Raw genomic sequence first — 23,769 nt, 5'->3', positions numbered from 1 at the left:
CTCCCTCTTTCTCTGCTCCTCTCCCACTTGCACATGAGCACTCTTGATCTCTCTCTCTCTCTCTCTCTCTCTCAAAATAAATACACTTTATTAAAAAAAATAACCTTATCTCACACACTTATCTATTTCTTCATATTCCCTTGGCATTTATCAACCAACATCTCTTAGCATTTTGGTGATTTTTTTCCCTCAACTGACTTTTTCCACTTTTTTTAACTTTGTATTATTTGTCCATGTATCTATACAAGTCTTCATTGTTAAATGCATCCCTTTTTTTCCTTTGGGATAACTAGCATTACTTTCATGCTTTCAAAGCCCTCCCTGATTCAAAGACTGGAAAAATATTCATTTGTTGTTTTGTTGTTTTTTTTTAACTACCTAACTTATTTGGAATTCAATTTGCTGTATGATACAAGGCACAATTTCAAAGCCATTTCCCCCACCTCCTATCCAAGTCAGTTTCTAAAATTTATCATTTGCATTTAATTTCATACTAGGAAAGGTGTCAGTTCTCAAGCCACGTCAACGAAGAAGCCTAACCAGCCCACTGAAATTTCCCACAGCTCCACAGCACTAGGAGGGGAAGGGACAAAGCACCTTTCCTTTCTCCTCGACAGTTCTCCATATACACACAAAGTACTACTCCCTCAGACTGTTGCCCTCAACCACTCACCATGAATGGTTTTCTACCTTGGAAAAGGCCTGTAAGTAGGCTTTTCCACTTACTCTGACCATTATTCTTTTTTATGATTTGCACACTCACAATAATTTCAAATATACTAATAAGCTGATGTGAAAATGAGTTAACAGCACCGCCTGGGGGCCCAGTCAATTCAGCATCTGACTCTTGGTTTCAGCTCCGGTCATGATCTCACAGTTCTGTGAGTCTGAGCTCCACATCAGGCTCTGTGCTGACAGTACAGAGCCTGCTTGGAATTCTGTCTCCCTCTCTCTCTGCCCCTCCCCTGCTCTCTCGCTCTCTCGGAAATAAACTTAAAAACAAAAACTTTAAAAAAAAAAAATGAGTTTACAGACTTAAGCCATCTACGGGTTCTGCCAAACAATCAGAAATAGGTTACAAAGGTTAGACTACACATTGCAATATCCTAAGTTGAAAGAAAACACGTTTTCAATACTGACAACAAATTTAAACACGAAAACTTGGATGTCACCAAGTTAAAGAACAGGATTACAGGGGCACCTGGGTGGCTCAGTCAGTTAAGTGTCCAACTCTGGATTTGGGCTCACTCAGGTTGTGATCTTGTGGTTCGTGAGATCAAGCCTCAAGTCAGGCTCCATGCTGACAGCTGTTGTGGGATCCTCTCTCTCCCTCTCTCTTTGTCTGCACCACACCCACCCCCACCATGCACATGGGCACATTCTCACTCTCAAGAATAATTTTAAAAAATAAATTAAAAAAATAGGATCGTGAAGGATTCAACAGTGCTACATATATATTTTCAAATAAGTAGTTAGGATATACCTTATTATTTAAAACACTATCTTTAGACAAAAGACAAGTGTCAGATAACAAAATCTGAAAAAATTATGTCCCATTTATCAGTAAAAAATAAATTATAGGTAGGATGATTAACAGCAACAGCCATTCAGAAACCAACAAGAACCAATCACAACCTAGCAAAACTAGTTTCTGAGTACATTCTTCCCACATACCAAATGGACTACAGTTCAATGTTCTAGCCAAACACTTTCCAAACACACTACAAAATCTTGCTTAAAAGTTTCAAATACATGGAGAATTCCTAACACAGCTGACCCTTGAATAATACAGGTTTGAACCGCACAGGTCCATGCATATATGGATTTCTTTTTGAAACAATCCAGTACTCCAAGTGCATGGTCTCTGCTTTATGATTTTCTTAGTAACATTTTTTCTCTAGCTTATCTTCTTGTAAGAATACAATATTTAATACATGTAACATACAAAAGGAGTTAATCAACTACTTATTTTGTGACTAGTAGGGCTTCTGGTCAACAGTAGGCCACTAGTCGACTTTTGGGGGAGCCAGACGTTATACACAGGCTATTTACTGCATAGGGGTCAGGATCCTTAACCTGCACATTATTCAAGGGTCAAATGCATAACTACCTTCTAAGATGCACTATCTCAGTCAAACCATCGATGTGAAGAGATTACAAATCACATTCACAAACAAAACTATGGGGCACCTGGGTAGGTTGAGCACATGACTCTTGATTTCGGCTCAGGTCGTTATCTTGCAGTTTGTGGGAACAAGTCCCATGCTGGGCTCCATGCCGACACCATGGAACCTGCTTGGGATTCTCTCACCCTTTCTCTGCCCCTCCCCCACTCATGCCCTCCGTCTCTCAAAAAAAAAAATAATTATACACACACACACACACACACACAACTTATACCTCCATTTCTTCAGACTCTGCCTTATTCTCTGCTGGCGTGTGCTGCTGCTGCTCTTCAGCATGTGGTTCCTCCTGATCCACTTGCATCTTCTGAAAAACAGGTCGTATCAAATCCCAAAACTAGGAAACACTAATGAAAGAGTAAGCAACCCTCCTAACACAGAGGCAAAATCACATGGTAGGTAATTCCTGCTCAATTATCAGCATTCAGAATACCTAGACTCCAATTCTAGCTATGACATATGTTATCTCTAATAGGGAAGTCTTCCTCTCTGGATCTCAGTTCATACATCTGCACAAGGGAGTAACAGTTGTTATGTAAACCAGGGTGGCTGTGGAACTACTCTGTAAACCACAGCAGTGTACTTTACTACTTTGTAAACTCATCTGATGCAGTGTGGCAATATTTAACAGATGTTTCTGAAGAGAAAGGAGTTTCTCCCAGCTTCCTCATGAGTAAATTTCTCTCAAAAGTCTGGAGACTTTCAAGTTTTTAAATTAGTCTTTTCATCCTCCCAAGTACAACCACTGCATGTATTAAGGGAGCTAAACACCTTCAGAATTCTGTTAAAAGAACAAAGGCTGACAATAATGATAAAGCAAAGTTTGTGGAGACCTCAATTCTTGGCTCTCAATGCCTGCAGCACATTAGAATGACCTCGGAGGTTTCTAAAACTGATACCTGGGCCTTAATCCAGACCAACTCAATAAAATCTCTGGAGACTCAGTAGTTTCATAAAGCCTTGATTTTGATGCACAAGAAGGATGAGGCCCAGTGCATGATTCCAATGAGAATACAATCTACTTGTGAAAATAACTGAGACTCCAAGCATTCTTCAGTAATCAGAATCAAAAATAACTCAACTGAAAGATTGTATAAAGACGTATCTGCTTGAATAAGGGGACACGTGCAAACTCACCCTCAGCACTCTGTCACAAAGTTCCTCCCTTGCCACCCAGTAAATTTGCTAGAATTTCTAGCCAAGTCACCTCTAGTATAAAACATCCAAATTACCTCTTCCTCCTTTGCATTCTGATCTGTTTCCATCGGTTCCTCATTTTCCTCAAACTTGAGCACTTCCACTAGAGATGCACTAGACACACTGAAGATGCCATGGACATTTACTCGCACCTTGACTTTCACTTTTGAACTGGAGCCATCAGACTGAGGAGTGACTTTCTGAACTAAAAACTGAGCTAGGGACATATGAGACAAAAGAGAAAATATGACCTGAGAGGACGAATTCAAACATGAATATATGCCTATATCACCAGGTTATGCCCATTTCCCAGTGATAAGTCAGTAACATGATGCTTCAAATACTCTTACAAGCTTACATGATCATCAGATTTCTCCTTCTTCTTTCACAAATAGTCGAACTCTTAGTACCTTGTCCCAATTAAGGATTCAAACGTCTCCTAACCCTCCAAACATTCCCTTACCATTGGTCCCTTACTTCAATTCATCTTTATATGCCACTGCCAGATAAGTTCCTAAACCGATGTCACCTTCTCCACTACTGAAAAAAAAAAAACAAACCCAGGGATTCCATACTGCTTCTGTCATTTACCAAAAAACTGCCATATACGGAGTCAGTCAGTATACCAGAGTTTTACTTAAGTTTTATAATTCACAAACCTCTGCAAAATATGAATGATCATTCTTATTCCAGCTTATAAATGAGGAAAACAGAGATTACCTTTCCCATAGCTTCTAAGTATCATTCACGGTATTCCTTTTTTTTTTTTTTTTTTCCCAACGTTTATTTATTTTTGGGACAGAGAGAGACAGAGCATGAACGGGGGAGGGGCAGAGAGAGAGGGAGACACAGAATCGGAAACAGGCTCCAGGCTCTGAGCCATCAGCCCAGAGCCCGACGCGGGGCTCGAACTCACGGACCAAGAGATTGTGACCTGGCTGAAGTCGGACGCTTAACCGACTGCGCCACCCAGGCGCCCCACATTCACGGTATTCTTATACTTGACTCATGCATTCTAATTCTGTAATTATCATGTAACTCTAATTTCTCTCTCTTTACCTGGTATTATTTCCAGATTGTAAGAGTTTCTGAGAGTCTATGAAGACTCTAACCAACATGGGTCCATGACCTAGGGTACTGATATAACAATTTCCTAATGATTTTCTGTGTATAACTCTTGTGTTATGGTCAAAACTGAATTTAACTCTTTTTCAGTATCTAGGAATATTATGTGCAAGGTATACCCACTATGTTCATTAGCCAAGAAATAACTGCCCACATAATAGGAGACCAAATAATAACCATCCTGCTAGTACTGAACTGGTAAAAAGACTGGCAGAGGTTTTTTGTGTATGACCTAAACTTCAGAATATTGTATTTGCCCTACTATCCCAGTTCTCCCAAGTACTTTTTTTTTTTTTTTTTAATTCCCAACTCTACTTACCTATAGCAGGATCTGGATAGGGCAAATCCTGCGGAGAGCTATAATAGGCCTCAAGAGTGAAAGGTTCCTTTCTATAAAAGGTGAGTACTTTAGAGAAAGGAGCAGCATGATTTTTTGTAAAGACTTCACAGTCACTAGATAAAGGAAAAAGACAAAAACACACCAATTTAAGATATTCCTGAACACTTTTACCAATGTATGCTATGTTAGTAATTATAGCATGGCTCTAGTTACTCTTCTCTTGCTCTCATCTGGCATCATTTCCAGGATAGAAGAGCTTCCAAGGAAAATAAAAAACCGACATGTCTATCTATACATACGTATAAAATCAACTTTAAGAAAAGGAATATACTTCAATAAGCACATAAAAGGCTTCAATTATTTCAGTCGGATCAACAGGAAACTAAATAAGGACACAAATTTATTCTCAAGACTAAAGTAAGGCATCACTCTGCTTCATGCACTGTGACAAAACATTACGGATTTGTAAAAGGTGAAACAGAGGGCAATATTTTACTCAGACCTAACACTAAGTTAACTTTAAATATAAAAATAATTAATAAATGTTATTACCTTGACCCTTCTTCAGCTGGAGAATTCCATCTCAGAGATATTGGATATGGTACTACATCAGTTATAGAAAATTCTCTGACTTTGAAAGCAGGCGATAAGATTGCACACTAGAATAATAATTTTTAAAAATTCCATATGACAAGTACAGACATTATGAACTATTATGAGATGTATAAATAATAACTTCAAAAAACCATCAATGGTTTTTAAGTATTTACATTAATTATTTAATGATGTAAGTGGTTTTAAAAACTTGTTATCATTTGTCGAATTATCTTCCAGCCATAACTTACCATTTTCCCATTAACTTAAACCTTTACTTAACTGATGTAGAAGATTACTTCATATATAGACGATTAGTATGCCAAATTCTCATAATATCTCAGGCTTACATATGCTTCTAATAAATTAATTTATCTTACTGTGTATTACAGGGTACAATTCCATTTATCAATACCACCTGTGATATCCATTTTAAAAACTAAAATTTCAGAACCTTACACCTACAGATCATCCTGAGGTGACCTCAGATTATTAGTGAATACAGAAAAGCAAAGCCATCTGGGAACAATAACCTATAAATGGCTGGCTACCTATGAAAGAAAGCTCACCTGCAACGCACAGCCTCGAGTGACCGCTTCATCAGCATTTAATGTTGTACTAAGTTCTTTTCCAAAAAATTTGCTGATCTTCTCTTTCACTGCAGGGATTCGTGTCGCACCACCAACTATCTCCACTGCATAAATATCTTCTTTCTTTAACTCTATTTTAAGATGATTAGAAGATTTAGATTAAAACAATCTTTAGTACTTTACGGGGCAGCAGGGTGGCTCAGTCAGTTAAGTGTCTGACTCTTGATTTCAGCTCAGGTCATGATCGCACAATTTTTGAGACTAAGTCCCATGACGGGCTCTGCACTGACAGCATAGAGCCTGCTTGGGATTCTCTCTCTCCCTCCTTCTGCCCCTCCCACACACATATACGCATCGCATGCGTTCTCTCTTTCTCTCAAATAAAAAAAATCTTTAAAATTTTTTTTTAACTAAAAAAAATAAAAATAAATTAGTACTTTGCATTGAAATAAAAGAGCAATGTAACATCTTAACACAAAGTAACTTAAAATGTAACAAAACTGCACCACTCCTTCACCCCACAGCCACCACCACCACTACCCATACATACATACATACATACATACACACACACACACACACAACACACACACACACACACACACACACACACGCTCTGGGGGGGGGGGGGGGGGGGGGGATTCCAAGCAGGCTCAGCCTGCACAGCCAGCCAGCACAGAGCCTGATGTGGGGCTGGAACCTGTGAACTGTGAGATCATGACCTGAGCCGAAGTCGGGAGCTTAACCTCCTGAGCCACCCAGGTGACCCAAGTAGGTTATGTTTTAATGCACAAAATAACAAGGACAGTGTGGCACAATACTGGGACTTAAGAGGTGAGTGCCAGGAATACTCAATGCCCTGCAGTGTACAGGCCCTGTAATCTCTGAAACAGTACCAAAGAATTGTTTAAACACCAATACTTAAGCTAGCCAAAGGAAAAATAAGAGAGCCTTGAAATACTGAGTGATCCTGCTGTGGCATGAAAGAAAAAGCATTCAAAGCATGTCTAGCCACCTGAATATTCCATCTAGAACATTAATAATACAGGTACGGCCTCCTTATAAAAGAAGTAAAGAAGGTGCACATCAAACGTCTTCAGTCATTCATAAAATACTAACACCACATTTTATGCAACAAATACTGACGATACATTGAGAAGGGCTATTTAAAGAAATGGATATCCCAGTATGGAAAAGTACATGCCAGTGTGCCATAGTCACTCTGATTTAAGAGCTGGGCCTTTGTCAAGATGACAGTATATCTCAACACACTGAAATACTCAGCAACCAACACAACAGTGGATTCCAAATAAAAGTATGTTGAAGGTTTTAGAAAAATTAAGGATACATTCCTAAATCAAACTTCTACTTTTAGCTAGAGATAAAATTAAAGCATCCTGTTAAAATAGCTTTGTGGTTATCACATCCTCCCTTTGCTGTATTTCTCAGTCAGCAAAAGATTCACTGACAGAAAAGGCTTTAAGACTAGAATAAGCAGCAATGCAAAAGACAATTTTTACCAATAAATGAGATGCTTATATCCACCTGTGAGTCTGAATTAACTCGAGAAAATTATTAGATTTCAATGGACAATATGATCAAAAGGGTGGGGGCTGGGGTGCTCCAGAGGAAAAATATAGATAACAAGAGGCTTCATGCAGCAATAAAGCAGTTCATACAATGAAAATGTATATAACTTTAACAAAAAGTTGTAAAAGACATTTTCCAAAGAGCCTGAATTATACGAACAACTCAGTCACAATAATACTTACTGGCCTGTTCCAAAACACTACGAAGTGGTGGCTCCACTCTAGCTAAGAGATCATCGCACATCTCCAGAAATTTGCCTCTATGAAAAAAACAGCAATAGGTTCAAATCACATTCCACTTTTATGTGGGGAATACATGGCTATAATCAAAAGGTAGGTAATAACAAGTATTGGCAAGAATGTAAAGAAACTGGACCCCTCACATATTCCTGGTGAGAAAGCAAAATGGTATGGCTACTTTGTCAAAGGATTTGTCAATTCCTCAAAATGTTAAACACAGTGTTACCGTATGACCCAACAATTCCACTCCAGGTATACAACCAAACTAATTGAAAACACAAGTCCACACAAAAAATTGCACATAAATATTCTTCACAACAGCCAAAAAAGTAGAAAAAAAACTAATGTCCATCAAGCAGTATTCAGGAATAAAAAGGAATGAATACAGTAACAGAGACTAATATTGGTTAAAAGATGGTTATTAAACTTTTAAAAAATTATGTGAGGTGAAAGAAGCCAATCAAAAAAGAACACATATTAGGGGCGCCCAGGTGACTCAGTGGATTAAGAGCCAACTCTTGATTTCGGCTCAGTTCATGATCTCACGGTTCGTTTCATGAGTTCAAGCTCCACATGGGGCTCTGTACTCACAACGCGGAGCCGGCTTCAGATCCTCTGTCTCCCTCTCTCTCTGCCTCTCTCCTGCTTGAGCACTCTCTCTCGCTCTCTCAAAAATAAATAAAAAATATTTAAAATTTTTTTATTTTTGAGAGAGAGAGGGACAGAGAAAGGGAGACACAGAATCTGAAGCAGGCTCCAGGCTCTCAGCTGTCAGCAAAGAGCCCAACGTGGGGCTCAAACCCACCAACTGTGAGATCATGACCTGAGCAGAAGTCAAACGCTTAAGTGAGCCACCCCAGCGCCCTTAAAAAATTTTTTTTTAAAAAAGAAGAAAACATATTATAGGACTCCATTTGTATGCAATGTTCAGAGTGGGCAAATCCAAAAAGCAGAAGAATAGCTGCCTAGGGCTGTAGTAGGAGAAAAACAGATGATGAAAGACAGCAAATGGGTACAATTTCTTTTTTTCCTTTTTTTTTTTCCTTCAAACACTTTCAGTTTTAGGTTTACAGAGAAATATACAGAAAGTACAGAGAATTCCCACATACCCCTCACCAGCCCCCCACAATTATCCTATTAACATCTTGCATTAGCGTGATACCTTCCCAATACAGACACATATAGTAATATAAACTAGGGTTCTATAGGCTTTGACAAATGTATGATGGTAAGTATCCAGCTTGATAAAGGCGTATGGAATAGCTTCACTGCCCTAAAAATCCTATGCTCCACCTATTCATCGCTCACTCCCCCTGAAATCAAACAGCATGGAACCTTCTCAAACTGGCTTCTTTTGTTTAGAAATATGCATTTAGGGTTTCTCCAAGTTTTTTTTATAGCTTGACAGCTCATCCAGGGTTTATGAGATGATGAAAATATTCTACAACTTCCTTGCGGTAATGGCTACAAATTTTGTGAATGTATTAAAACCCACTGATTACACACTTTAAGAGTATGACTTTTATGAATTGTATCTCTGAGGTACAGAATATACAACACACCAGAAGAGCCAAAATTTAAGACCACCTATGCCAATATTGATGAGGACATAAAACAACTGAATCCCTTACGTGTTGGTGACCGTTTAAAATGAGTTTTTTCCTGAGCGCCTGGGTGGCTCTGGCAGTTGAGAGTCCAACTCTTGATTCTGGTTAAGGTCATGGTTCATGAGTTGAAGCCTCACTGTCAGTGCAGAGCCTGCATAGGATTCTCTCTCTTCCCTCTCTCTCTGCCCCTCCCGGCTCTCGTCCACACTCTCTCTCTCTCAAAAACAAACATAAAAATAATTTTTTTATGTTTTTAATATGGTATTTATCTCAGAGAGAGAGCATGAGCAGGAGAGAGGCAAAGAGAGAGGGAGACAGAAGATCCAAAGCAGGCTCCACTCTAACAGCAGTGAGCCCAGTATGGGGCTTGAACTCATGAACTGTGAGAACATGGCTCAACCAACTGAGCCACCCAGGCGCCCCACGCCCCGCCAAAAAAAATTTTATGAGTTTTTTTTTCCCTAATAGCAACAGAACTGGAAAAAGCCAGTGTCCATCAAGAAAACAATAACCCGGGGCGCCTGGGTGGCTCAGTCGGTTAAGCGGCCAACTTCGGCTCAGGCCATGATCTCGCGGTCCGTGAGTTCAAGCCCCGCGTCAGGCTCTGTGCTGACAGCTCAGAGCCTGGAGCCTGTTTCCGATTCTGTGTCTCCCTCTCTCTCTGACCCTCCCCTGTTCATGCTCTGTCTCTCCCTGTCTCAAAAATAAATAAAAAAAAAAAAACATTAAAAAAAAAAAAACAATAACCCTATAATGGCACACTAGTCAGCACACACGAGGAACAAATGACACATGCAACAACTAAGTCAAACTCAAGTTTTATGCAAAGCAAAAGAAGTCTTACACAAAACTACATACTATATGACTGCATTTATAAGAAGTTCTAGGGGTGCCTGCATAGCTCAGTGAGTTAAGCATCCAACTCTTGGTTTCAGTTCAGGTCACGATGTCACAATCGTAAGGTATAGCTCCTCCCTGAAAGTGCAGAGACTGCTTGGGATTCTTTTCTCTCATTCTCTCTTTCACTCTCTAGGTCCCTTCCCAGCTCACACATGGGCACTCTCTCTCTCTCAAAATAAATAAACTAAAAAATCTTAAAAAAAAAAAAAAAAAACTTTAAAAGTTCTAGAACAGGGAATTGTAATCTATGAGCCCCTAAAATGAAAAATCCCCTAAGTGGCTGCCCCTGGGGATGAAGGCCTGAGGAAGCTTTTCCAAGATGGTCTATTTCATGATAAGGGTACTAGTTACAAAGATGTGTGCACTTGTCAAAACTCAGCAAATGAACATTTAAAAATTGAGTGTGTCGGGGCGCCTGGGTGGCGCAGTCAGTTAAGCGTCCGACTTCAGCCAGGTCACGATCTCGTGGTCTGTGAGTTCGAGCCCCGCGTCGGGCTCTGGGCTGAAGGCTCAGAGCCTGGAGCCTGTTTCCGATTCTGTGTCTCCCTCTCTCTGCCCCTCCCCCGTTCATGCTCTGTCTCTCTCTGTCCCAAAAATAAACAAATGTTGAAAAAAAAAAAATTTAAAAATTGAGTGTGTCATTAAATAAAAAACCAAAAACTATAAAACACTGAATTCTGATTAATATGCATACTTTAGTATTTGGGGATAAGTATACAGATAGATGTGCACTATTTTGAGATGCACCAAAACAAATTGGTGGATAGACAGAAGGATGCATAGATGAATAGGTACATGACAAAACAAGTACTGTTAATGTTATAAATAGAACCCAAGTGGCAGCTTAAGAATGTTCACTATAAAATTCTTTGTTGTGTTGAATACTTGAAAATATCCAACATAAAAACAATGAAAAAAAAAGTGCAGAGAGAAGTCTAGAAAGATGTCAAAAGCAATGGTAGAGGCTTTTTGATTCTTTTTAAAATTTGTTTGGAAAAATAATTCACATAACTATAGAATTCACCCAGAGCACCAGGGTGGCTCGGTTGGTTAAGCATTCATCTCTTGATTTCTGCTCAGATCATCATCTCAGGGGCATACTGAGCCCCACATCAGGCTCCGTGCTGGCATGGAGCCTGCTTACGACTCTCTCCTCCTCTGCCTTTCTCCCCGCTCATGCAACACTCTCATTCTAAAAAAAATTAAATTCTGAAAGAATAAAATCAAAGCACAAGAACAGAACAAGTATTGAACGATGTAATTCAAGGAAAAAAACCCTCATATTTAAATAGCTATGAAATATATACCGAAAATGCACACTGCCTACCTGGGAAAAACAGATCAAAAACCACCAGCAACAAAACCAAATTATTTGTAAATTATCAATTAAAAGGGGAGGGGGGGGCATCTAACAAAAAGAACAAGTAACTGAAAAGTACACTGTCATAATCCCACAGCGATGCTATATGCCAAAGGAGAGTATTATTCCATTTAAGATAATCAAGGAAAGAACAGAAGCTAAGGTTATGTTCTATCCAACCAAACGGTGGACATGGAAAACTGTCATCAACAGTCAAGAACTTATCAGAGTTCACATGTGCTATTTTTTAGAAACCCATCAGGGAAATATCCTTCCAACAACTCAAATGATGGAGAGACATTAACATAAAGTAGTAGTAACAAGGGTCAGCAAGAAGGTGGTGAAATTGAAACCCTTGTACACTGCTGGCGAGAATGTAAAATGGTCCAACTGCTGAGGAAAATAGTTTGGCAATTCCTCAAAAAACTGAACATAGAATTACCATATGACTCAGCAATTCCACTCCTACATTTATTCCCAAAAGAACAGAAAACAAGATAGTCAAACAAACACGTATTCATGAATAGTCACAGAAGCACCATTCACAATAACTAAAAGGTAGAAACAACCCAAAGGTCCATTAGGTGATGAAAGGATAAAAAAGTGATGTTATCTATACAAACAAAATACTATTTGCCATAAAAAGCATAGAAGAACAATACATGTTACAACATGAATGATGAACACAGATAACACGGTGTTAAAGTCAGACACAAAAATGGCAAAACACATAGTGCACACTTCTATTTACATGAAACACCCAGAATAGGTAAACCCATAGAGATTAAAAAAAAAAAAAAAAAAGTAGTGTTTGCCACACAAGAGAGGCAAGGGAAGATGGGAAGTAACTGCTTAATGGCTATGAGGTTTTATTTTGGGGCAATGAGAACATTCTGTCACTAGACAGAGGTGGTCACCGCACAACAATGTGAATGTACTAAATGGCACAGAGTTGTTCATTTTAAAGCGTTACGTGGATTTTACCCCATCAGAAGTTAATCAGAAGAAATGCTAGATGGCGGAAATTATCTGGTTTCATTAATTAAAAAAAAAAAAAAAAGACTGCTGGTGAGCACTACAGACTAAATGAAGACAATAAACTAGAGAATATGACAGCTTTGCACTCGATGTCCATAAAATACAAGTGTTGAAAAAAAAAAGCACACAGGTTAATTAACTGTTTTTAGTTTTTAGAAAGTATAAACCACTTACAAATGTCTACTTGGCTCTAATTACCACAAAAGATTCTACTAACAATTTCTGAAAGATACCCTGGTACTCCTTTGCCCCCCAGACCACCCAACACATATACACACAATGCTGCTTAATAAAAATGAAAACCATCACTTTCAAGTAGAGAGGAAAGGTGATTACCAATGTGGTTACTAGGCACAGTAAATCTAATTCAAATTCTATCTCAATTTTTTGAGGATAATTGAGGCCACACTTTCCCCAAAAAAGCCATCAACCATGCCTGACTTCTATCAGTAGAGTTCACGTCCTAAAGAACTTACCACTCATCATCCAAGCAACCCAACTAGACAACGGTAACATTCTGGGTATTTCTGAGGATAGCCATGAAACATCAGTAACACAGAATTCTTGCAGCACTGTATAAAAAGAGCTGCTGCCCACAAGTGACCCTCAACTACCCAAGAACACCAATTTCTGAATCAATGACTACATCAAATTCAGAATTATTCAGCATAAAAGCACCTTGCCCTGATTTTTTGAAAACTGGCAACTCACATATAATACATGCAGCAGCACCTGTCAAGAGCTACCAACTGACTGAAATAATGAGGTAAAAGAGATTAGTCTAAATTATTAGAATAATCAAATCCAAACTTCAGAAAACGCAGGATGCTGAATGGTCTCTACTTTTTACCTACGGAAGTTAGCTTACAACAATCACGGTAATTTCAACAATTAGCTAAATAAATGCTAATATAAGTGGAGAAAAAAAATCACAGTTGAGTTTAACATTAAAATAGTGATCTGAGGGGCGCCTGGGTGGCACAGTCGGTTAAGCGTCCGACTTCAGCCAGGTCACGATCTCGCGGTCTGTGAGTTCGAGCCCCGTGTCGGGCTCTGGGCTGATGGCTCAGAGCCTGGAGCCTGTTTCCGATTCTGTGTCTCCCTCTCTCTCTGCCCCTCCCCCGTTCATGCTCTGTCTCTCTCTGTCCCAAAAATAAATAAACGTTGAAAAAAAATAAATAAATAATAAATAAATAAATAAATAAATAAATAAATAAATAGTGATCTGATTACCTATTCATAGTCCCAGATACATCAACATCATTCATAAAACATTCAATGCTCAAAGGGAGGTCTGAAGCATTTGCACTCATCAATTTCTTCAGTTTCTCACACTCCTGAGACAGTCGTAATAATGCACGAATTTTGGATTTTATGTCTAGCTTGTATTTCTTCCCAAATTCTTCACAGAAGTGATTTACTAACACCTCATCAAATTTTCTGCCTCCCAGTGTTGTGTCAAATGCAGTGGCCAGAACCTTAGGAAAAAAAGATAATTCAAAAATTAACCAATCAATTGAAATTTTTATCATGATATATATTTAACTGGCAAATTAACAAGGGGACACATTAAGTTTGAAACAAAGTAATGTGCACATGTCATTTAATCACGGTTACAAACATTGTGAAAAAAGACACTGTAATCCCCAATTTACAGATGATGCTACAGGCCCAGATGAATCGGATCATCTGCAGGTCACAAAGCTAGTAAGTGGCAGAAGTACAACCCAAAACCCAATCCCCTCAATTCCCTCAATTCCAAAATTCAAGCTCTTTCCACTAGGCCAATCTGACTGCAAACTAAAATTACATATCCAAAGCCAAATGCAGTAACATGTCACTGCAATTCTGGTCTTCTTGCCATCACAGAACTATGATTAATATCAAAGGCCTAGCTCTATGCAGTTTACTATCAAAAAACATGCTAAAGGCTTAATTCACAGCAACTTGTAGAAATTTCATTAGCTTTGGTTATCCATTATACAAATCTTTAGCAGATTAGAAGCAAACTAAATCTAGTTAGATTCACTAATAGAAGACAGACCAAATAAGAGATGACAGCCTTGACGAAAAAATAAAATCAATAAAAACAATCTATTCAATGATAAATGTTGTGGGGAAATGTTGTGAAGAAAAAGAAAAACAGGGCACAGAACTGAATATAGTCTAATTACAATTTTGTTTTCTTCTAAAAACTAAAACGAAATACAGCAACCTGTTCAGAGCAGTACAATTGTGAATGTTTTTCTTTTCATGTAAATGTTTTCCAAGTTTGGGGATGTTTTCATGATGAGTAAATTTTAATTGTAACTCCAAAACTGACAAATAGCAATAAAGGATAATTAGGGAGGGGGGAAAAAGGGCAGGTAATCAATCACTAATACACATCACTATGACCCAAAGCCAAAGCTAAATAAATTATGGCCAGTAGCTTCTGTTCAAAAAGGTGAAAGTATACAATGTATTTTAGAAAGCCATTTATTAGTGAGTAAAAGTTTAAGTACTAATAATTATACTTGGTTCATTATTTATATCTGTAAAAATCATGAACCTGTTATTTCCCAACCACCCCAAAGATTTTCCTTTTTATTTAACCAAAAAAAAAAAAAAAAGGCCTAAAAACAATATAAATCAGAATGTTAAGTGAAACCAAGTCTAGTTTTCAAAATAACAGGACTGTAACAGAGTCTCAACACGCCCCAAATTTAACATTTAGTTTCAGTCAATCCCTCCCCAACAATCCCCAAATTTGGGGGAGAAATGCAATTTAGGCCTTGACACAAACAACCCTGATACACAACCCTAATAATTAAATAATGCACTCAAAAACTCCTTGGTTCTTAAGCAAATTCTAGATAAAATCACCTGCAGAACTGATTTTATATCCCACTGTGGAAGCAGCATATACCAGCAAATTCAAATGCTGACCAGATACTCTCTGGCCCTCTTTGTCTTTGATACTGCTAGACTTCTCAGTGTACAAAACTCTCTCCAGAGCTCTAAGGTTTCCAGAAATCTGGACTATCTCTCTCAGTCTGGTTTCTTTTTGGCCATCCAAGTTCCAGTCCCTATACTCTTTTCCCAGAACATTCAAAACCTTAAGAGCAAGAAGAGGATACCTTTGTCATCTCTTCAATCCTCAGTGTAAAATACACAAAGGGACTCAATGTTAAAGAATCCTAGTAAGCCTCTAAGGTAAGTATTATTTTCCACACATTGTAGATAAGTAAGGATCAGAAATCTTAAGAGCTTCTTCCTCAAGGTCTACACTCTCTGCTTCACACTACGCCAACTCCTGAAAAATTACAACTTCTACACTATCCCTACGTACCTAGTTTCTAGTTTAAATCATTCATACTAAGCTTCCATTGATGAAACAAAACACTTTAATTTTTCAATTGTCTCCCATAAATTCCTAATTACCACACACTTGAAATCACATTTTCCAAAAACAATATACTTACTTTAAGTTTCCCTCTATTAAATGCACATACAGAAACTTGGTAAGAAGAATGCCCCATGTCTACGAAAACTACATTTCTTGGTTTCTCTTCTAGGGCAGGAAGATCTTGCTTATAGATTCCATATGCAAGAGCAACTACATAAGAAAAAAATTCAATGTATCATTTAAGTAGTACATTTAAAATTCAATTAAGTAAAAAAAAAAAATTATATAGTAAATAGGACTACACATACTATTTTAGAAAGAATCAAATTCTTCATATACTTTGTATAATTTATTCATGAGGAACATTAACTTCAAAGAATAAAATGCTGACATTCCCTTAGACCTCCTTAATGTTTCCAATTTCCAATTCCAATGACTTTGCCAATTTTTCCCAAACCACTTCCCCCAGTTTTCCAAACATATTTTCTGGGATTTCTTCTACCTTTGTGCCATCTCAACATTTCCACGTTATCTCCTTCTGGATGCTGCTTTACACCTCATAATAGAAGTGGAGAAAAGGTCTATTTTGAATCTAGGCACTGCTCTGAACACACAGTATCTGCTAGCCTTCCAAACAAACGTGATTAAATATCAAAGCAAGTGCTACGCAGATAAAGAAAAAGCACCGGTCAGATGAATTCTTCACACGTGACACAGTAACCAAAAATACTGTGGCACACAGGTAGTAAGTGCTCCAAACAAAATGAAGAACAAGAAACCCCAGGGTTTTAAGATTGCAGAACCATCCAGATTCAGCAAGTCAAGAATGTTAACAGTCCGTTACCTGCAGTAGTTTCATTCATTAATCGTAAGCAATTAAGACCAGCAATTTGTGTTGCATCCATCACTGATCGTCTTTCTGCATCAGTATAGAAACAAGGAACCTACAAAAAAAATGTGCCAGTTTACTATATGAGAGAGTCCTCATTTAAAATACACCTGCCAAAAAAACAGTACAATCCTGGGGTGTCTGAGTCGGTTAAGCTTCCAGACTCTTGATTTCAGCTCAGGTCATCATCTCACAGTACCTGGGCTCAAGTCCTGCACTGGGCAGAGCCTGCTTGGGATTCTCTCTCTTTCCCTCCTTCTGCCCCTCCTCAGCTCACCTGTGTTCTCTCTCAAAAGAAATAAATAAAAAACAAATAGACAAACAGTAAAATCCAGAAATGCCCTCAAATACGTACAGTGATTTTTTCTGTATATGATCAAGGAAGTATTTCAAACCAGTAAAGTTCGAATATTCACTAAGTACTGTTAGAACAAATGGAAAGTCATACAGAAAGAAAAAAATCAAGTTGCATCCTTACTGCACACCTAATATTTCAAAGATTTAACAGTTAAAAAAAATACTAGAAGGAAAGGGAATTTTTACCATTAGAGTAAGAAATTCTCAAACTAAAACACAAAATACAGTAGGAAAAAGAAAGAAAATATTATGTTTGAATAGCAATGCAGGAGGACAGATGGTAGCTATACTTGTGAACATAGCATGATGTATAAACTTATCAAATCACTAAGTTTTACACCTGAAACTAATGTAACACAGCATGCCAACTAAAAGTAAAAAAAAAAAAAATGTTTTAAAGATTAACATATTTGACTCATAAAAATTCTAATGACCAAATGGGGAAAAATATTTGCAACTCTTATTATAAAAGGGTAGAGCTCATCTATTATATGAAGAACTACAAATCAATATGTAGACCATAAACTTAAAATGAGCAAAGGATAAGAATGTTTTACAGAAAAGGAAATACAAAAGGGGTCTTAAATTGAAAAATGTTCTCAACTTCACCTAAAGAGTAAAACATTAAAATTACATACATTATTCAACTATTATGGAATTAGCTGATTCACCAATAACTCTTCTGGTGAAGCTGTGGTCAAACAAGCTCTATCACACACTATTGGTAGAAGTTTAAATTAGTAAAATTCTTTAAAGGGCAATGAAACAACAGCTGTTGAAATTACAAATACAGAGAAACTCTCTGTCGTAACAATTTTACTTCTAGGAATTTAGCCCTAGAAACAAACATCACACATGAAAAATATCTATCTGTTCAAATTTACTCACTACAATGTAACTTTTTTAAAAATTCTTTACAATTAAAAAAAAACCTGGATGTGCCTGGGTGGCTCAGTCAGTCAGGCATCTGACTCTTGCTCTCGGTTGAGGTCATGATCTCACACTCTGTGAGTTCAAGCCCCACATCAGGCTCTGTGCGGATACCTCAGAGCCTGGAGCCTGCTTCAGATTGTGTGTCTGTCTCCCTTTCTCTCTGTTCCTCTCTGCTCACGCTCTGTCTCTCTCTGTATCTCTCTCAAAAACAAACATCAAAAAAAAATTTTTAAAGGGGGTGGGGGGGGAGAAAAATTAAAGTAAAAAAAGATATATACAAGGGCGCCTGGGTGGCTCAGTCAGTTGGGTCTGATTCTTGATGTCGACTCATGTCAGGATCCCAGGGCTGTGGGACTGACCCCCGTTTCGGGTTCCACGCTGAACATGGAGGTTGCTTGGGATTCTCTCTCTCTCTCCCTCTGCCCCTCTCTCCAACTTGTGCTCTCTCAAAATAAACATTTTAAGAAAAAGGATTATTTACTTGGGTACACCAAAACCTCTGGAAAGATCTGTAACCAAGTAATAAAACTCATAACATCTAGGAAGAAAAAACTTCCTACTAGGTAAGCAGAGGGTGCAGAAGGGCCAATTTGATTTCTGAACAATGGGGCTACTATTACCTTTCCAAAAAATTAAAGTTTACGTTTTAACAATAATCAATTGATAAATAAAGCAAAATACACCCAGGCTCTATTTATATAGCTATTAGATATAACATGATACCAAGAGCTGGGGCAGTACCTGTGCAGAAGGGTTCACAGAGGGGCCAAAGACTGCTGTCTTTGAAAGGCCTTAGAAAGGCCTGATGAAAAGGTTAGCCCTGTCCTGGCACAGAGTAACTTAACTGAGAAACAGGTCACTAAATTCAAAGAAAAATCTCCCTAAATAACAAGAGTGGCTCACTACACCTAAACTGCTTATACAACATTATTTATGCTAAATAGCTACCTTCCTTCTGGGAGTCTAGACCTTTGGTACAGGTTAGGCACAAGGTACTACCTACATAACTGACCTCCAGTTAGAAATCCGCAACTCCTAAGCTCAGGCAGAACTTCCCTAGTGTTGAGTACGTCACGTGTTAACACAACATGTTGCTGGAAGAATCAAGCACATCAAGAACCTTGCAAGTGGACTCTTGGAAGTCTGTACCTGGTTTCCTCCAAACAATGCCCATGTACTTTTCCCTCTGTTGATTGTGCTTTGTTATCTTTTCACTGTAATAAATCTATGCTTGAGTATGGCTACGTTGTAAGTTCTACAAATTCTCCTGGCAAGTCACTGAAACTCAGTGTAGTCTAGAGGACCCCTAACACATGACTTAATACATCACCTCTTAACTTGATCTCAAAAGCTGGAAAAGCCACTCAGGCATTCTGCCACTGTACATAAATTTCACTTCTACACTGACCATATTTCAAGACCAAAGTTAGGGCCCTAGGTGGGGGAAACAGGGACAAATGTGAAAATACAACAGTTAGTGAAAGGCAGAAAGCATCTAGGAAGCACAAACACAGTGCCTGGACTGAATCTGAGCTCTTATGAGAAGAAGCACTTTTATTCTTTGCATCTCCAAAATATGGCACACAACAATAATCTATTTCTTCCTGACGAATGTCAGTTCTACTTTACTAGATAGCTAAGAACCAAGGAATCTACCAGACAACAGACTGCAGGACAAAACAGTCACCCAAGAGAGTCCTTGCTTTGCGGACCAATACACCAACATGAAGACAAAAGAGGCTACAGAGCTAAGATACCAAGATAACAAATGCAGAGTAAGGAGATTCAGTTGCAAAGCTAAGACATCCACCCAAATCCAACAGTTCCTAAGGACTCCACTGTCCTACAAGTACAAAGCTACACAGAGCCAGGCTGCCATCCTAAGAGGGATATGGAAAAGACAAGATCAAAATAGCAAAAATACCGAAATGGAAATGAAGAAAATGACAACATAACTGAGAGTATTCAACTAATTCAACAAATGAGTAGCTATTGTGTGCCAGGCACTATGCTGTGTGCTAAAAGGAATCCAGGAGGAAGTGGGCTTTAAGATAAACCTTCAAGTAAGAATAGGAAGAAAAAAAAAAAAAAAAAAAGAATAGAGAAGACCTGAATAAAAACTATGTGACAGGGGCGCCTGCGTGGCGCAGTCGGTTAAGCGTCTGACTTCAGCCAGGTCACGATCTCGCGGTCCGGGAGTTTGAGCCCCGCATCAGGCTCTGGGCTGATGGCTCAGAGCCTGGAGCCTGTTTCCGATTCTGTGTCTCCCTCTCTCTCTGCCCCTCCCCCGTTCATGCTCTGTCTCTCTCTGTACCAAAAATAAATAAACGTTGAAAAAAAAAAAAAAAAAAAAAAAAAAAACCTATGTGACAGAAAAGAACATCAAGAAAATGTAGCCTAGTTTGATAAATTCTTAAAATAATCACAACCTAAGGCAAAAAAAGCAATTTTATTTGCAATTAACAAGTTTCTTTTCTGTGCTTCTTCACTCAAGTCCCCAGTAAAACAAAGGGATCAAACTCACCGAAACAACACAGTCCACAACAGGCTTCTTAAGAACACTTTCTGCTGTCTCCTTCAATTTGGACAAAAGCATGGCAGTCACTTGCTCTGTAGTAAAATTTCGCTCTTCCTCCATATATTTTACCTGCAAAAGGATCTAGGCTTATTAAAGTTTCTCATGTCCTTGGGGCGCCTGGGTGGCGCAGTCGGTTAAGCGTCCGACTTCAGCCAGGTCACGATCTCGCGGTCCCTGAGTTCGAGCCCCGTGTCAGGCTCTGGGCTGATGGCTCAGAGCCTGGAACCTGTTTCCGATTCTGTGTCTCCCTCTCTCTCTGCCCCTCCCCCGTTCATGCTCTGTCTCTCTCTGTCCCAAAAAATAAATAAACGTTGAAAAAAAAAAATTAAAAAAAAAAAAAAGTTTCTCATGTCCTAAAAGCCTTAAAATGAGCAATATCTAACACATCATCAAAGAAACATTATCTCAAGAGGGAACAAAACACTATTTAGGGAAGCAAAAATAGCTTTAAAGTCACTTTTAGCTTTTTAACATGCTTGTCAAACATGAATACCTGCAGACAAGTACCATTACATAAACAATATACAGTGACCACCAACAAAACCTAAGACAATTACCTGTACACACGTAAACTGGTATAAATCACATGACCCACACTGCACCTCTATAAAGGGGTCTGGTGGTGGAAACTCTTGCCACATGGACTAATACGTGTTTTTTACTTTGTTTACTGTGGTGACTTTATGGTCATTTCCAAAATTAGGATCCAATCTAACTGGAGGACACAGTTTTTGTCCCATTTGTTCATTGCTATAGCCCACACCCAGGACAGACCTGACCCCCGTAAGTACTTCTGAATTAAAGAATTTAAAGAATTTATTCATTTAATTCAAGATACGCTACGCTGCAAAAAATGTGCAACTTGGATAAGATTTGCAAACTTTAAATGCCGAAAGACTGCCTGGGATAAGCCCCATCCCACAGGCCCATATTCCCCCAAATACAATCCATACCACAAAACAGACCTCTCTTCTTTCCACTGCTCCAAATGAACCTGCACCCCACCTTCTCCTTACCTCTTCACTCCCCAACCCACTCCTCATATATTCTGGCTCACCATCTAGGAGTATCTCACTTTACTGCATATAAAGATGGGAAAGTACCCCTCCCTCCCCATAAGCCTCTTTCTAAGCTGCCTCTTCTTCCCCATTTGCTTAATTCTTAGTCAATTCCTCCACTCTTGTACTTGGATCCACTTGTCCCCCAGGTCTTTTCCCTAGTCTCCTCCTCCTTTGGCTCTTACAACATTTATTACCAAATGTGCCAATACCTATACCTATTTCTTTCCTAACTATAAGCACCCTCCATTTATTCACCTCCTTTTTTTCCCTTTTTCCCCTCCCCTGTGCTCCAGATTTATCCACTACCAGCCCATTCAAACTGTTCTGAGATTATTGCCACAGATGTCCTAAGATTAGTCTTTGGTTATCAGAATTCTTCACTTCCAAATTCAACCTAATTCTCAGCTACAACAGCACAACTGACTACCTTTTTCTTATCATCCTCATCATCGCTTACATTTGAGCCTATTCCCGTGATCATGATTTCTCCAACTGGGGTGTCTCAAACACCAAATCTCCTCTTGCTAAACTGAGTTGCCTGGAAAGCTCGATCCACCCTTCTGGATTTCTCTTACCACCTCTGAGTAGAGGGAAGAGTGTCCCCATCCTATCCATCCCTGAGCCTCTCACCTCTTTTGTATGATCAGCTCACTTAATACTTCACAAAGTCTTCTGGATGTCACAGAGATACCAAAAACTAATCTCCCTTTTCCCTAAAAGAACAATACCTCTTTCCAATCTAAGTTCTATTGTCAAGAGTATGACCATACATTTCATTAGTGACTTTAAAGTGTAAATTTCTTTGCTGGTATTGCAGAAAGTCATTCACTAAAATCACACTGGAAAGACTGCTCCATCAGTAAACAAGACAAGCAGCAATGGCAGTGTTAACTTCAAACCACTACCACCCATCAGTCCAACCCATAGTAACAGTGCCACCTATCACTCCCAATCAAATTCCAGGTCATTCAAAAAATGCCAGATGCCAAATGGTCTTTACTAGCAAAAGCTTCTCCTAAACATTTGTTAACGTTTTCGCTACAACTTGAACTCAGAATAAAAGATACAAATAAAACACTGTATTCATAAGGCATCACTTTGGGAACCTTACCTTTATACCAGTTAATCCAGTGGGCAGCTGCACAATATCATATGCAAGGTTAGATTTTTCTGCCTCCACAAATGGATCAGAGAATGCTCGGCCATGGAATCTTTTAAACCCCTGGACTGTGTTCTTTGCATTGGAGATCACCTAAGAGAAGGAATATCAGAGTCAAAACGTAAAAAGACTAGGAGCAATTAAATTTAAAAAAAAAAAAAAATTCAGGGATACCAGGGTGTCTCTGTCAGTTAAGAGTCTGACTCTTGATTTCAGCTCAGGTCATGATCTCACAGTTCTTGGGATCGAGCCCCACAGAAGGCTGTGTGCTAACAGTTTGGAAACCGCTTGGGATTCTCTCTCATCTCTCTTTGCCCCTCCTCTGCTCCCACTAATGTGTGCTGTGCTCTCTCTCAAAATACAGTTTGAAAATAAAATTCAGCAGCCTCAGACTCAATTAGCAACATTTTAACTCCACAAAGTTTCCTTCTGAGTTCCATTTTCTTCGGCATTACACCTTTCTGTATGATCTGCTCACAAGTGAAGTGAGGAATAAGGGACCTGTACAGACCATAGTGGCAGGGATGGCACTAGAGCCCAGCTTGTCCTACTTCTCCATGAAGACATGTACAAAGGTATCTGTGATTCTTAAACTTCTAATCAACATTTACATAAAATGACCTTTAATTTTTAAAAATTAC

General features: G+C 38.7%; 1 protein-coding gene across 3 annotated transcripts in view; it reads right to left on the bottom strand.

Annotated features, from left to right (window-relative positions):
* The window catches only part of HSPA4 (heat shock protein family A (Hsp70) member 4), a 49,549-nt gene that overhangs the window by 9,656 nt on the left and 16,124 nt on the right, over positions 1-23,769 (bottom strand). For all 3 annotated transcript variants that reach the window (XM_040444474.1, XM_040444476.1, XM_040444475.1), the window contains 11 exons: positions 23,081-23,221; positions 20,855-20,977; positions 16,996-17,095; positions 16,228-16,361; positions 13,997-14,241; positions 7,802-7,878; positions 6,009-6,160; positions 5,398-5,504; positions 4,825-4,958; positions 3,416-3,597; positions 2,401-2,490 (listed from right to left, as the gene is read on the bottom strand). In XM_040444474.1, coding sequence (XP_040300408.1) covers positions 2,401-2,490; positions 3,416-3,597; positions 4,825-4,958; positions 5,398-5,504; positions 6,009-6,160; positions 7,802-7,878; positions 13,997-14,241; positions 16,228-16,361; positions 16,996-17,095; positions 20,855-20,977; positions 23,081-23,221 — 1,485 coding nt within the window. The remainder of the gene's footprint in view (positions 1-2,400; positions 2,491-3,415; positions 3,598-4,824; positions 4,959-5,397; positions 5,505-6,008; positions 6,161-7,801; positions 7,879-13,996; positions 14,242-16,227; positions 16,362-16,995; positions 17,096-20,854; positions 20,978-23,080; positions 23,222-23,769) is intronic.

This window comes from Herpailurus yagouaroundi, unplaced genomic scaffold, assembly GCF_014898765.1.
Source record: "Herpailurus yagouaroundi ecotype Mexico unplaced genomic scaffold, PumYag 192, whole genome shotgun sequence".
Taxonomy (NCBI): domain Eukaryota; kingdom Metazoa; phylum Chordata; class Mammalia; order Carnivora; family Felidae; genus Herpailurus; species Herpailurus yagouaroundi.
The sequence above is the reverse complement of the archived record's forward strand: the minus strand, read 5'-3'. Positions and strand labels throughout refer to the sequence as shown.